Source organism: Micromys minutus, assembly GCF_963924665.1.
Source record: "Micromys minutus genome assembly, chromosome: 30".
Classification (NCBI taxonomy): Eukaryota; Metazoa; Chordata; class Mammalia; order Rodentia; family Muridae; genus Micromys; species Micromys minutus.
This window is the reverse complement of record NC_137965.1, coordinates 967666-983220: the sequence shown is the minus strand read 5'-3', so window position 1 is coordinate 983220 and position 15555 is coordinate 967666. Positions and strand designations below refer to the sequence as shown.

Sequence of the window (15555 nt, the reverse complement as noted above, 5' to 3'; positions counted from 1 at the left end):
ATGTATATGTTGTATATCTTACCTATTCTGTTTGTTAGGACAGCCTGTCTGTCAGACAATAAACAATAACATCATGTTTTTATTTGCATTTTTACTACTGTTTAATTCCTTGTTCGTTGTTGGCTACACAATTCTTTTGTGACTTTGCTAAAAATAGTTCTGGGTTTCATGCTGCTTTGATCTTCTAAATGAATTTTGTGGGTCCTGTTTGCATATCAAGAATAGTTGGCCCCTTTTGTCATCTGTCATTTGCTTTGTGTGTTTATGTACACAGCTTTATTGGTGTCGTTTACATGCAATAAACTGTGAATTTTAAATATACACTTTGATAATTTACCTACTTACAAGAGCATCATCTCAAGTCACAACAGTGGACACTCTCATCATCCTCTAGTCACTTTATGCCCCATCTTCATTGTATCTTTTTACTCCTTGAAAGGATCATAAATTTGTGTCCATTTTCTAGAATTGTTTATAATAAAAGATACTGTATACACCATGAATTATTTTATGTCTTCCTTTTTCATGCTTAATTATTTTGGTGTTCATTTATGTTTTAGCATCTATCAATAGTTCATCCTTTTAACTGCCTACTATTGCTCCATTCGAGAGATTTACCAGTGTGTGGATCTGTTATCTATTGACGGATATCCAGTGTGTATATCTGTTGTCTATTGATGGATATCCAGTGTGTATATCTGTTATCTATTGACGGATATCTAGCTTATGCCATTACATATAGACCTGCTGAGTCTTCATGTGCAAGTTTATATTTCAGAAAGTGCTTTCATTTCCCTTATGTAAATTCATAAAAATGAAAGGTCAGGATCATATTGCTTGATATATTTTCTTAAGCCAAGTTAGGCATGGTAGTACATCTGTAATCTTACTATTTATTCCTGCCTTAGCATGACATAGAAAAATTCCTAAAAAACCAAAAAAACTGGTTTCCTTTTTCCACTTTTCTATATTTTGTTTATTATTTGATGATTTTTTTTGACCAAGAAAGTAAATTTGGTTCTTTTTATTATATTTTTATCCAGAAATATAAAAACTCACTACCTGCCATTTGCTTTTTAATTTATATCATTGTAGGTTACTACTGGTCACCACTGGTTACCACCATTGTCAAATCAACTTCATTTACGTCTGTGTGTCTGTCTGGGTATTTAATCCAAAACTAAAATTATGATGAGAAACAAATCCGATTATGAAAAGTACTTTTTCATACAATATCTACAACACAGAAAGATAAAACATTGCAAATATTTAGTGACAGAGAAAAGTGTTTTAAAATTATGATTCTTAGATATTATAAAACATTTAACATGGTAGCTTTAGAAAATTGTATTTAATTTGTATTTAAATTGAGAACATTTTAAATTATACCTACATTTTAATGTTTTGCATAGAATAGATATTTGTATATTTGAAGAGCTAGAAATGTAAAACAGGCTTAGGTACATGGGTTGGTGAGTGATTATTTTTGTCCCCTTTGTATCATCACTAGGCATTTGAAATATTATGTGTATGTATATAAATATGTATTAGGTTTATATCTCAATTTGCATTGTTCTCAAAGCTCAATTATAAAATAGATTGTTGCAGAATTATCAATTTTCTGTGATTTCATATCACCTATAATTTTTCATCTTGCCAGTCACGTTGCCTTCTTGTTACTTAGCAATTAAAATGTTGAGTTTCTGACTGTTTGTTGTTATCATTTCATGGCTTTAATATTTGATTATCTTTTGCTGTGATTATTTGAACTAATTTTAGATTCTTTTTTCTTTTTAGTAGCCCAGCAGGAGGCTGAAATGTTGAAACGCTATAGTGGGACACTTCCGTTGCCTGGAATCCATCAGAGTGAGGATGCTTTATGCACCTGTCCTAAACTGCCCCAGCAGGGCTCTTTTCAGATTGATGAATTTGTCAACACTGAAAATAATTCATCACGAAAGATTCAACTTGTGAAACAGAGACTCGAAACTGTCACAGTATGTTTATTTTATTTATTTAAATTTTTTGGTAGTTGAAAATTTAAAACCATTATTATGCAATAAAGATTAACTTAAGGAATTTACCTAATTTCTTAAAGTGAGGTTTTCTTTTATAGTTCTTTCCCAGTACTAGTTTTGAAGCCATTGTTCACAGCATATAAGCTAAATTTTGACTAACTTATCATGCTGTCAGGACTTACACTTTAAAGACCAGCTCAGGACCAAATAATGAAGTATTCTGAACCAAGTAATCCTGCCTAGCAACTGTCACATGGGCATCATCATGTCCTTATCATCGAGGGCAGGCTGTCAGCAGGTGAGTGTAGGAGACTCTCATCTAGACTCTGGCTCTCACTGCCAGCATTTCCAGAAACTGCTTTTTAAAAGATCAGGAAATGTTCAAACAAGATATTTCTGTCCATGCATTCGAACTCTTGTGAAGTCTTTCCAGAAGCACAAGTTTGAGTTTCTTGAGCTTTGTGTGTATCAGAGTCACCTAGCTGACTTTCTCGTGTCACTGACTGCCAGGCTCTGTTCCTACAGACTTTGATTCCATGTATCTGGGTTACTCTGCGAGCTTTCATTTCTGGGAAATTTCCAGTCAGCGCGCTCTGTTTAGTCCAGTTCAGTGCCTGGTGCACAGAACATCACACTGGTCAGAGCACTGTTTAGGACAGCTAGCCCGGCTCAGTCCCTAGCACATAGAACATCACACAGGCATTGTTTCCTCATTCATACCGTCAGCTTCTTGAAGGCAGTTCTGCACATTTTTAGCACAGATATTTTAGTCTGCTTGCCTGATTTTCACAATTCAAAGGAAATAGACCATCAAGGGAAAATTTGAGTCCCTAAATTTTTTTTCTACAGAGAATCTGTTTACTTTGTTTCTGTTCATTCTTTTCTATGTTCCTTCTTAGAGGATAAATCAATACCCTTAATTTTCTTTCCAGTTTCCCCATTTTGACATTTCCATTACTTTTGCCTTCCTACTCTCTGATTGGTATTACACTATTGCCACCATGCATTAATAATGTACTAATGGCTTCTGCCTCTGGCAATACCCTTGTTCCCTACAGGTGTGTGCTTCCTTTGTAGGGAGTGCTGGGCAACCACAGCCCATAATACTGAACAAATAAAGCTACCTCAGTAACTAGTAGATTACCTACTACATTTAAGATATTCCAGAAGACACAAATGATAAACCATCTCTCTCTCTCTCTCTCTCTCTCTCTCTCTCTCTCTCTCTCTCTCTCTCTCTCTCTCTCTCTCTCTCTCTCTCTCTCTCTCTCTCTCTCTCTCTCTCTCTCTCTCTCTCTCTCTCTCTCTCTCTCTCTCACACACACACACACACACACACACAAGCTCACACACACTGTATAAGGCAGTCTTAATATACTTATAAAATGCTCACATGCTCACAGTGACACTTTTATTGTAGTAAGTATGCAACATTGTCACTACAGTGGCTATTATCCTTGTTTTATAAACAAAACAACTATTTGTGTTCAAAAGACAAGTTTTATGATTTTGCAAGTATAGATAATATACAGAATCTCTTACTATTTTGAAAGAATTTCTACATAAAAAAACTACAGTAGCTTTTTTTTCTGTGTGTAACTGTTTTTTCTAATGTTAAGTGATACGGTATAGTTTTGTATGTAAACTATTGCATGAGACCAAGAAGTCATTTAAAGAGAGAATCAGAAGTAATGTCCAAACATACACAGATTTTAATGGGAAAAAGGGATAGTCAACAGTGTTGAGTGTGTCAGGATAAATCGCCCTTAGAATTGATAAAGACTAGACAGAGGGACACCAGATTCCACTACAGTTTGGTACAGCCACATAATAAGAATAGTATTTCCCTTAGAAATGTTTGGGTCATGACCTAAAAAGTGTAATTCATTCCTGGTACTGGAAGTTTTATTTGGAAGATTATGTCTGTTGGGGTATTGTTCCCCACATTTTATGGCAACCTTATTTAAAGTCCGTTGGTATATATGTACACATTTTAGAAAGTATATACAATAGTAGGCTTACTTGTGGCTTTTTAAAAGGACTTAGCATTAGTTATCCCTCCCCATATTGCCCCTCCACCTTGCCCTCCCATCCCCCATCCCACCTAACTCCCCTTTTCTGATTTTTACCTTACCCCTTTTAAGACCATATTCTATTTCCTCAAAAACCTCCCCAGTCCATCACTATCCCCTATGCTCTGCTGGTATTTTAAATGAAACTCAAATATAGAGCTGCATAGAACCTGCTGGACAAACCAAAGTCAGAACAGTAAAATGGATAAATGATAATGTCATTTTAAAGCAGAAGTGACCTTAAATAGATGTTGTAAATTACAGGACTCAGTGGCTAAAGTGCTTACTGCACAGTCATGAGAACATAAGCTCAGTTCTTCAACATCCACAGGAAAGCTGGTGTGATTGTATGTGTCCATAATCCCAGCACTGAGTACGTAGAGACCAGAGGATCTCTAGAGATCGCTGACCACCTGGCCTGGCCCAGCCCATCAGTGAACTCCAGGTTCAGTGAAGACCCTGTCTCAAAAAATAAGATGGCAAGCCATAGAGGCAAACATCTACCATTGACCTCTGAACTCCAGATATACACACAGGCTTACACATCAGGTGTGGCCATATCTCACTCACACACACACATACACACACACACACACACACACACACACACACAATTGTGTATATTAACAAGAAAAGGGCAATACAGGCAAACATATCAGAAACAATTTAGATTGTTTTATAAAGTCAACTATCATAATTTTTATTAATGAAATAAAAAGGTAGTCTGAGAATTTTATTTAAAAAGAAAGACTTCCTGTCTAAGCTAAAAATTTTTAAAAAATCACAGACAAATTTTAAAACTCTGAATTGTAAATGGTAATATGGAAAGTTAATACTTAAACTCTTCAATTAATAAGATGAGATGGAGAACTAATTCATCAACATGCTTAAGAATGCATGTGAAGTAAGAAGGCATTGTAAGTAGCTCTAGGACAGGGGGCTTAGGCACAGGCACACAGGTTCTAACCTGTGCCTACCTTGTGACTCTCAAGCACATTAAAGAAGCCTAATTTTCCTCATCTCTAAAAGTGAGTACTCTGATATCCCTCACCTTACTGAATTTTAAAGATTCAGCGAGATCCTGATTGTAAATCACTCATAAGGTGTCTGAGATGTAATCGGAAGCTATATGCTGAGAAATATTTCAGCTGTCCTCAGCCTTCTCCAGGTGAGCCAGGAAAAAGAGATGATTGTGAGGACAGTCTTGTCTTACCAGATATTTAAATATGTCATAAAACTGAAATAATATGGGTAATGTGGTGCAAGTTCATAAAACTAGATACATCAGAAGGGAAAATAAGAACTATAATATTAGGAAACATAAATATAAATTAGCTAAAAATGTACGCTAGGACACATATGCAAATAAAATCTCACTAACCAGAAGTTAAGTGTGTGGTTAGTTACTACAGAGATGTCCCCACAGCCCAGGGTGCAGTCCACACTCCCCCACATACCCCAAACCTGGGACTGTGTGCTGCCAAGTATTTCTTCATGTAAGTGAATGAAAGACTTGCTCAAATAAAGTTAGGGAGTAATTCTTCCCCCAGATATTAATCAATTTTGCACTCTGTCTAATAAATATGAGTGCATATATGTATACCTATACTATAATATACACACATATATACATACATATATGCAGCAAACACCAACATACAAAAATGTCAGGACAAGATGTAGTAAATAAACGGTCTCATTAACTTGTGAAAAAGAAAAACAGTTAACATTAAAGAAAAAATAATAAAACCTCAAAAAATGGGTAAAAGAAATGAGCTTGTAACTTACAATTTCTTCCTTACCACTAATTGCCAAAGAAGCTAGAGCTAGGTATCAACTGGAAAACAGTGGGGTACGCTTTGTTCATGTGCTGTGCCTTCAGTATAGATCAGTAGGGTCTCTCTTTTTTCAAAAAGAAATGTTAGTATGGGCTAAGAAACGCAACCATTCTTTAAAACTTGCATCTTTTTTGTTCTTGGCTCTTTAGATAGCCTTTGCCGGGGGCTCCTTGAGAGTGGACTCCATGGCCTTGCTCATAGGTTGTTGATGTTCCGTAAGTCTGCACTGAGCCTGGCCGTGCTCTCTGCTCTCCCCCCCCCCACACACACACACAACCTGGACTGCCAGGACTGAGACTGCAGCCTTGGTCCTGCATGTGCTTCCCTGCCCTCTTGTCCTGCCTCAGAAGGTGCACCAGGCTACAAAGCACACTGCTCACTGGTTTAGATTTAGTTGCAAAGTAGAGGTTTGTGTATTTGGGGATTTTTTAAATGTTACTCAGTTAAAATGAAGACTATGTGACTTAATATATATTTCAGTGTTTTGTTCTTATACATTTTAGTGTTTCTAATATAAGCAATCAGATGTGTTCTACATTTTAAGAGGAATTGTAATAGATAAGTTGCTTTTTAAAAATTAAAGAAACTGCATCTCCAGTAGAAGATGATAAAGGGCTCTTTGCCCAGTATCCTGTATGACAAGGTTTTCTGTAGACACAGAACTACTGTGCCCTGGACCCTGATCACTGCCTCCTCACTCCTCAGACAGTCGACACCCTGAAACACTTAGCTTTTATAACTTTATGTCTTCAGATAAATGAAAATAAAACAAAATTAAGTAGAAAAATAATGTCAAAGGGTATTTTTAAGAAATTAAATCAAAGATAAGAGAAAAAATTAATAACATTTATGAATGAGAATTTTTATCTCCTTAGTTATTCAGCTTTTAACACATATTTCCATTTTAAATTAGAAAATACATATGCCTTGGGTTGATATAAAAGTTGTCTTTGGAAATAAATCATTGTCCAGTGTCTGTAGCTTAAAAACAAAACAAAAAAATCACATTATTATTTCTGTATAAAGAGATTTTACTAAACTTTTTTCATGTTATTATGATCCATTTTCTATCAGTCTTGTATAAAGTAATATAGGAACAAAATATTCTTATCCCACCTTTTGTCACAATGTCTTTTCCCTTGTTTCTTGTGATTATATTCTAGAAACCTGTTTTCTTTATGAAGTCTTCTAGTTATAGAAGATAAAATACTCAGCATAGCCTTTTGTTACTAAACTAGGGCTATTTTCTAATAGAACTCAGGCTTAAGGTGTGGTTTGTATAAAGTTAAATTACATATTAAATTAATCTCACCAGGCACTTCATGGGTGTTTATTCATTAGGAAGGGATGTAAGATAAACAGGTGATAATCTGGTCCTTAGAGCTGCCATTCAGTTACAGTACAAATCATGGTTACTGGTCCCACAGTAAACCCTACCAAGGACACAACTCCTTCCCAGCCTTTAGATTGAGAGGCTTCCTCTCATGACTATGACCACAGTTGCTTAGAGTCTTGAGTACCTGTCAGAAGTAACCAGTCTGACAAGTAGCTGGTCTATAGAACCGAATCTATGAGAGAATGTCTTCTGATGACAGGAGACCTGTCTCCTCAGCCCCTGAGCCACTCAAGACTGCCCCAGTTTTCACATGAGCCTGAACCCAGCTTAGTCATCTCAGGGTGCTTGCCAGCTAGAGCCATAGAAGCAAGAATAAAATGACTCTAAGAATTATTTATATCCATTTTCAGAAAAGGCTAATTTCCATTGCAGAAACAATTCATCTTGTAGATATTAATGATACTATATTTGTATTATATTAATATGGTTCATGGTGAGTACTTCTCATCATAATGTATTTCTGACACTTCTGTAAGCATTCTCCCTGATTTGTTATAGTTAGTCCTCCAGCAATACTTACGGTAGTGGAGGATTGGCACCCTTGCTTTCCAGAGAGGAACCTGAAGCCTATAGACTACAGGGACAATCTGATCTCAGGTCCAGCCCAGCGAGCAGTATTCCCAGTTCTCCTCTAGAAACTGAATTACTACCTCTGTTAGTGCCTGATTTTACATTTTTACAAGAAAAAAATGGTGCTCTTTTTTTTTTTACCCTTGTTTGCTTGTTCATTTGTTTGTTCTAGACTTGAGGTTCGTTGTTGGTTTTTTTAGTATAACACACTGACGATAAATACTAGTTAATTTTAGCTAGAATTGAATATTGTTGCCTCCATAGTAGAGAATTTTCAACTTGTCCATTATTCATTGATTTCTACTACTTTTCTTTTCAAAGGTGATCATTGTGGCCTTATCCCAATTTATAAGCAGTCTGTTTCTGCTTATCTACGGTATTTATGAGATTTTTACTAGATGAAATTGCTGATGTGGATATTACAGGCACTGATGCCAGTCACAGTAACAACTGTACTGTGGCCAACTGAGAGTTTGTTTCTCTGGGCTATTTTTGTGTAGGACAGGATTTTGGTATTTATGCCAGGCTTTCTGAGGAGACAAATCTCCCAAGACAACCAAAACTGGGCCCTCCACAGTTTTGGTGCTGGCAAGCTGGTCTTACTACTAAATGGAATTAAGTCTCTTGAGTTTATCCTATTTGCAGCTCAATGGAAGAGTACAGACTGACAATGCAGGGAGAAAGGAAACTCTCAAATGCTAGTTTGCATCATTAGAAGATTGACATCTGAATGTTTTACAAAGAGCAATACTTTATTTAAATAAAATTATGAATACTTGTTTATTGTACTGTATTTCTTTTAGGAGGTGATACGATCCTGTGCTGCAAAAGTAAGTAGTTGTTATTACCAGGAAGACAACTTTAAAATTAAATTTCTATTGTGACATATGAACAAATTGGATTGCACTATTGTAGAGGGGACAGACAGTTCCTATAAAAGTTGCCTGATGTGTACTTTTCTTATTTAGCTTCCATTTTACCAGAATTATCACACTGGGCCCCCAGGATCTATCAAGAAGAGTATTTGTCAAGTAGATTCAAAGTTTTGAAGATTTAAAGTCCTACCAAGTGGGATGTAGTTTCAGTGCAGGTCCAGCACACATCATGCATCCTCTTTTTACAAGCACCATATCTTTATATTTGATCTTTAAGCAATTAAGGAGTCACAAGGCAGTTCCTTATATCCTTCCCTCCTCTTCCGACATTTTATCATTTAACAAATAGCATTATATGTCAAGTAGTAAAAGATGGGACATCCAGAAGAGAATTAGGTTGATTGGAAGACATCTGCACACAGCGTCACTATAGAGGAAGAAAAGATCTTATTGAGCAAGCATCTGCAGAACCATGGAGTGAGACAGCTATGCCACAAAGTAGCAGGCTTACTCCAGCACTGAGCTATTCAGTATCAGTCAGGACCCATCACACTTTACCTAATTATCACAAGCCAACCGGATATCGATTAGGGGATAGACAAGGGGAAGGAAGGCAGGGAGGGAAAAGAGAACAGGCTGTGTTCTGACTTGGCTACAGATGTTCAGGAAGCTTGTTGCTGATAGCAGTGTCTGCTGTAGTGATTATAGCTCCAAGATTACCAAATCCTCCCGAGTGCAATATATAGGGTTTTCTGAGTAGCTCTGACCGCTACTTCTCCCACTCTTTCCCTGTCCTTCTCCCGGACCCAAATGTGTGCTGTATCTTTATCTGCTAATGCTGTTTAAATGTCAGTTGAGTCAGATACTCTGTATACATTTAACAGTCATTAAGGAGAATGCCCTGTTAACCTGAACACTCCCTGAGGGTAGTAGGAGCATCTTTCATCTTTGTATCTCTAGAGTTTAACACATGTAGAATGAACCTCATTGAAACTATAATTACATATTTGAAAATTAAAATTAGGAAAGATTAGCATTATTAATGCATTTTATACTATTTTAAATAGCTTTTCGTTGAGATAGAATTCATACATCATAATGCCCTTTTTAAAACTTCTTCTCTCATACAGTGCATCCCAATGGCAGTTTCCCTTCCTCCACTCCTCCCAGCCCCTCACCACATCAACCTTCCTCCCCCCACCCCACCCAATGCACTCTTCCTCCATTTCCCTTCAGCAGAGAGTTGGCTTCCCAGGGATGTCAGGCAGCACAGCATTAGGAGATAAGCTCAGTGACTAAAGGCTCTGCTCCAGAAGCCTAAGTTTGATCCACAGAACACATGTAAAAGAACAACTCCAACAGGCTGGCCTGCGGTCTTCACTTGCACACTGTGACACATGCATGTCTTTGTGCATTGTACACGATAAGACAAAAACATGGATAATAACAAATTTCAAAGTGTATAGTTCCCTGTTTTTAATTATATTCAGCATTATGCAAGTTCCCCACATGGAAACCCAGTGTCAACAGCCCTTGCTAACTTATGAGCATAACAAGTATCCATACAGACTCATGGTAACTGCTCATGTGTTTCCCATAGATTTTTTTGCATATGGAAACTAAATAGAGTCTGTCTTTGAGTTTAGGAATTAAAGTTTTCATTTTATCTTTATGCAGGGTTTTACTGTATAATCCAGGCTGCCCTCGTGTTTGTTCCCTGAGTAGCCTGGGTTAGCCTCAAACTCACTGTGATTGATTCTCATATCCCAGTCTCCCATGTGTTTGGATCATAGGCATGAGCCACCACACCTACCTTTAGGCCTGTTACGACTGGCTCCTTTCCATGAGAATTTCGATTCCCCATAGACACTGTGTATCAGTGCAACTCCTTTGTCAAATGCACCTGTGTTGCAGTTTCCTACCTGCTCTTCAGCTTGCCAGCATTGGGCTTGTGTCTGCCTCTCAGCTTCAAGACCAATGACCAAGTGTTGGTACAGACAGTGTTGGTGTAACCAGTGGTCTTCTCTCTCTGGGATTTGTGTGGGAGTAGGAAATTTTTTGGATCACATGATAACTATTTTTAATGTTTTAAGGAATTCTCAAACTCATTTCCAAAATGGATAAACAAACCATTTTAGAACCTGACAAGAAACATATAAGGGCTCTAGTCTTTCCTTGGCTTCATCCAGACTTGAATTCTTTGCATTTTTTAAAGTTTCCCTCACTCTAGTATATGAAGCATGGTACTGTTACCTCTGATTTGCCATTTCCTGACAGCTAACAATGATGAGCATTTTCAGCATGTGGTTTTTCTATCTGCTCTGATGAAATTTTTGTTGAAATTATTTGCTCATTTGATTTTCATCTCTTTATTATTCACTTTTAATAATTCTTTATACACACAGATGTATACATGTAGGCACATACATAGTGTGCTGCTGTCTTTCAGATGTATTAAAGATTTCATTACTCATTTATGCTCTTTCCACTCTCCTGATGGTACCTCTTGAAAAGAAATAAAGTAATTTTTGTGGTTTAATTTATTCTCTTTCTTTTGTCCATCTTTTTTGTATCATATACAAAGTCCCATTTGTCTTATATATTTACTCCATTGTTTTCTTTTTGGATTTTTTAATAGTTTGGGTGGTTTTAGCTATGCGGTTATTTTTTCATTAATTTTTTAAGTTATAACATGGCCTGAGAATTCTGTTACATCCAGTTGCCTAGCATTGTTAGCACCACCACTCCTGCCCCATGTTACCTTGTCACTCATTGACCTAGACAGCAAAGTCCATTTGTGCAGTCTCTCCCAGACCACGTCCTGAACAGTAAGTTTTTGGCAAGTGCTTGACAAAAATAAGGGTCTCTTTCTTTTCAAATCTCAACCTGATGATTACGTTTTTGAAGGCTCAGATTGTTTTCTGAAATCTTTATATAAATATTTTAGTGGCTACCAATACTTTTTTAAAATGTTTGTGATAGAACATTCACAAAAGCATGTTATTATATGGGATGACACACTGGATGAAGGAATTTCAGTTAATAGCTGATAGACAATAAAATAAGCTTTTAGGGTGGAGAATGAGTAGAGTGAGAGAGGCTGTTGTGCAGAGGAGGATTATGGGAGATCCCCCAGAGAGAAACATTTCATAAATACCCGAAGCACTAAAAAGTTACTTTGCCTAACTGGGTGGTCATGGCCAAAGGCAAGTGAGGTTTTAGAACCAGACTAGAAGGTATCAAAGAGTAGATTGTGCATGCCTTTTAAAGAATCTTGTCAGCACAAGGGGGAGTTAGTCTGTTGTCTTAGAGAAGAAAACCCAGGTTGAATAGGAGACTTGACTTATAGTAGAGTAAGGTCTGACAAGCACAGTGATCGTCAGGCAGGTCCACTGGTCCTAGAAGGAATGCTTGGTAGCCATGGGAACAACATAAAGCTGTGAACAGTAAACAGATTGAAGACAGTATTTAGTTTGCTGATTTTGCATATATTTTAGAAATGGACCTTTGGATGTATCCAGGATGATTAAAGAAATGAGCTCTTTTGGGTTTGGGCTTTCAGTAGCTGTGCAGCTGTTGCTCCTGGTTTCTCATGGGATTAAGGATGCTGGGATGGAGGGAACAGGTGTGAGAAGGAATTTGGGGGCACAGGAAGCTAAAGCAGATGATGGCTGGGGGACCTTTTGTTCAGGGCCACTGTGCTTTTTAAAAGAACTGCATAAGGGCCGCACTGGAGACAGTGTAGCCAAGGGATACCTGAGAAGGCAAGGCAAGGGCATTGTACAGAAGAACATTTCGAAAAGAAGAATATTTTACTGGCATGTGCTGTGGAGAGAACTGGTAGAAAGAAAATGGAGTTGACCTTTGTATTTGGCAAGATAATGGCCTCATGTTACTCTCCTTAAATGGGCACAAAACTCATTAGGAATTAGGAGTGAGATGAAAATGGAGCAGGAAATACCAGTTTTGAGTGTCATGCTGGGGACTAACTTGGTGGGAACATTTGATGGGCATTAGAGTCTCTGTATTTGCTACTCTGAATTCTCCAGTGGTTATCTAGCCGTTGGTAGTGTACCATGGAAGTGGTAATTACTGGAATGAAGTTCACATAGAGTGGGAGGAGATGTAAGATAAATTCTCACAGAAGAACTTAAGAGAAGGGAGTTGTACCCTTCCTAACCTAGGTTCCTGCACAGGCTTGGAGCTGATGGTGGGGATGAAAGGGCTCCCAGCTGATAGCTTTCCATGTGGTACAGTGCTTTAGGCTCTCTTGAATTTCTTAATATGAATTTGTCGTTTACAGATTGCCTTGTGGTTTCCCTTGCTTAGGGTTGATGTGTATCAGAAGTGGTTTTGCCTAGATCCATTTCCACTCAATGTTTTCTGTGATTCTCATAAAAGAAAGTGACTGCCCATGTTGTCAGACATACTCAGAGCTGGTATACTCTGTCTTCACGTGTCATTAATTCTGGCTGTCTACTTCTAACATTATATGTCAGTTACTTCAAAAGAATCTTCTCACCTCTCTACTGTTCTTTTACTAACCTATAAGTCATAGCAACGTAAGTATTGAGTTTTTATACGTTTTGTAGAAGTTTCACTTCTAGTTCTTGCAAATCTGTCTCTTCACATTCTTCTGTAAGCTTCTTGAACCCAGGGAACATCATCTTTTCAAAATAGTATCAACTCCTAGCTTGTATTAATAAAAATTAAGATATAGTTGAGTTTAATTTATATGTTTAATATGTGATGAGATTGGGCATGTTAAGAGTGATGTGGTGTAGATTGTGGCTGATAAAACAATATGGAAGAACTTCTGTAGAGGAGACTCAGTCAGGAAAATGCCGGCCTGCCACAAAAGCTGATGGTATGAGTTACAATGATTAGCACTTCTAAAATACTAGGCGTGCTCGAGGCAGAGGCAGGCTGGGAAGCCTTCACTGCTTCAGGAAGGAGTCTTGTCTTAAACTACTGTGGAAATCAACTTAGGTAAATACCTCACATTTACCTTTGGTCTTTATCATATGCATAAACTGTTGCATATCCATGTGTACTCACCCACATGAACATGTACATACAGACACACGCACACACATACACACACATGCACACACACAGAATGCTAAAAGTAGTGCTGTATATTTTAGTCTGAACTATTTTGAAATGTATTATTTACCAAAACACTTTTAAAAATATTTAAATAAAAATTTCAGTGGCTATTACCTTTTAAATATTTTATATATGCATATATGTGTATATAATGTAAACATATATATTTACATATATGCTGAGCTTGACAGTACAGTCAAGATTTAGAGGCATAAGGATCAGGAGTTTAAAGCCAGCTTCACCTGCATGAAAATTTCAAGACCTGAACCTTCTCAGAACTTGTCTAAAAACATTTGAAAATAATGTGTGCATATGTTCATCATTAAGAAGACAAGATTGATTTGAGCAGAATAGTATTTCAATAATTGATTTCAGTTATTTGCAAAGATTTTAAAAATAATTTTTAAAATATAATTTTTTCTGATTTTTGGAAACTAGATAAGAGACAATTAATCCTTATTGATCTGAAGATATTCAGAAGGCTGGCTTGTATGGAGGACCTACTATGGTAGTTGGTGGTCCCCATGTACAGATCTGGAGCAGGCTGAGTTGAGTCAAGCATTCTGGCCTGGTCTGCTAAGAGAGAGTCCCTGTGCTTCCAGGGAAAGGCTGAGTCACCTCTATACTTAATGAGCTGGAGACAGATGCTTGTAGATTTAAGAAACAGGGACTTAGCACAGGAAGTGATAGCATAAATGGTCCTGCCTAGGACCTGGGAGAAGAGGTGGTCCTGCCCAGAGCACCCTTGGAGGTGAGGTAAATTAGATGAAGATGCGTCCAGTGAAAAACAGGGCAGGAAAGAAAGAGGAGGAACTTGGTGGGAGAGTGGCGTGTAGCAGCAGGGCCGGAATAGTGCATTGGACACAGATGTTCATTCTAGCGACATGTAGAGACAAGCGCAGGTGAAAAGAGCTGAGCTGTTGCATTCTGTGTTGTTTTTCAAATAACTTATCTTTTGGTGAAGCTAAAAGGAATTCCTAGGGTTGAAGAAGAGCTACTTTGGTTTACTGATATTTGTACTGAGTCTGTGTAGAGTTTCCACATAGGATTTGGAAGAGCCTTTGTCATTCCTTTGAGAACCCGAAGTGCTCACGAGTAGAACCACCTCTTGTGCTGAAAGAGAAGCAGGTAGAGGAGGCTCAGAGGGTTAGAGGTAAGGGGTTTGGGCCAAGATAAAGGTTCCCCTATGCAGGAGGACAGACTTCCATGAGAGACAGGAGATGAAGGTTTGGAGAAGGCCAGGGAGCCCAGAGGTACACCTGAAGTTAGATTGCTGTAGTGTTTCTTTGAGCCAGACTAATTTAATTTTGAACTTCATGCAGAAGAATCGCATCAGAAATCTATGAACCACAAATCCTTTGTATCTGTTATGGGCTCAAACAGTCCTAGTTAAATACTATTTTTTAAAGCTTTTTCATGACTGCTTCACATTTGAATTCTTGATTTAATAATGTATCAAATGGTTTGAGAGGTTCCAGAGGAAGATTCCTGACACTTTTCTATTATAAAAACTTTCACTAAGTTAACACTGCTATTTCTTGCTTCTCTGTCCTGGCCTATAAAGAAAACATGACTCCTTAGATCAAACACTGTAAACTACTCATTTTACATGTCATTCTCCTGAAAACCAGAGCAACGTGGGTATTCTTAGACTGGATGACCTGATGCAGAAAAATG

General features: G+C 37.6%; 1 protein-coding gene across 1 annotated transcript in view; it reads left to right on the top strand.

Annotated features, from left to right (window-relative positions):
* The window catches only part of AHI1 (Abelson helper integration site 1), a 132902-nt gene that overhangs the window by 51737 nt on the left and 65610 nt on the right, over positions 1-15555 (top strand). The window contains exons 16-17 of the mRNA XM_080941628.1: positions 1798-1997; positions 8698-8724. Of these exons, the coding sequence (XP_080797754.1) occupies positions 1798-1997; positions 8698-8724 (227 nt within the window). The remainder of the gene's footprint in view (positions 1-1797; positions 1998-8697; positions 8725-15555) is intronic.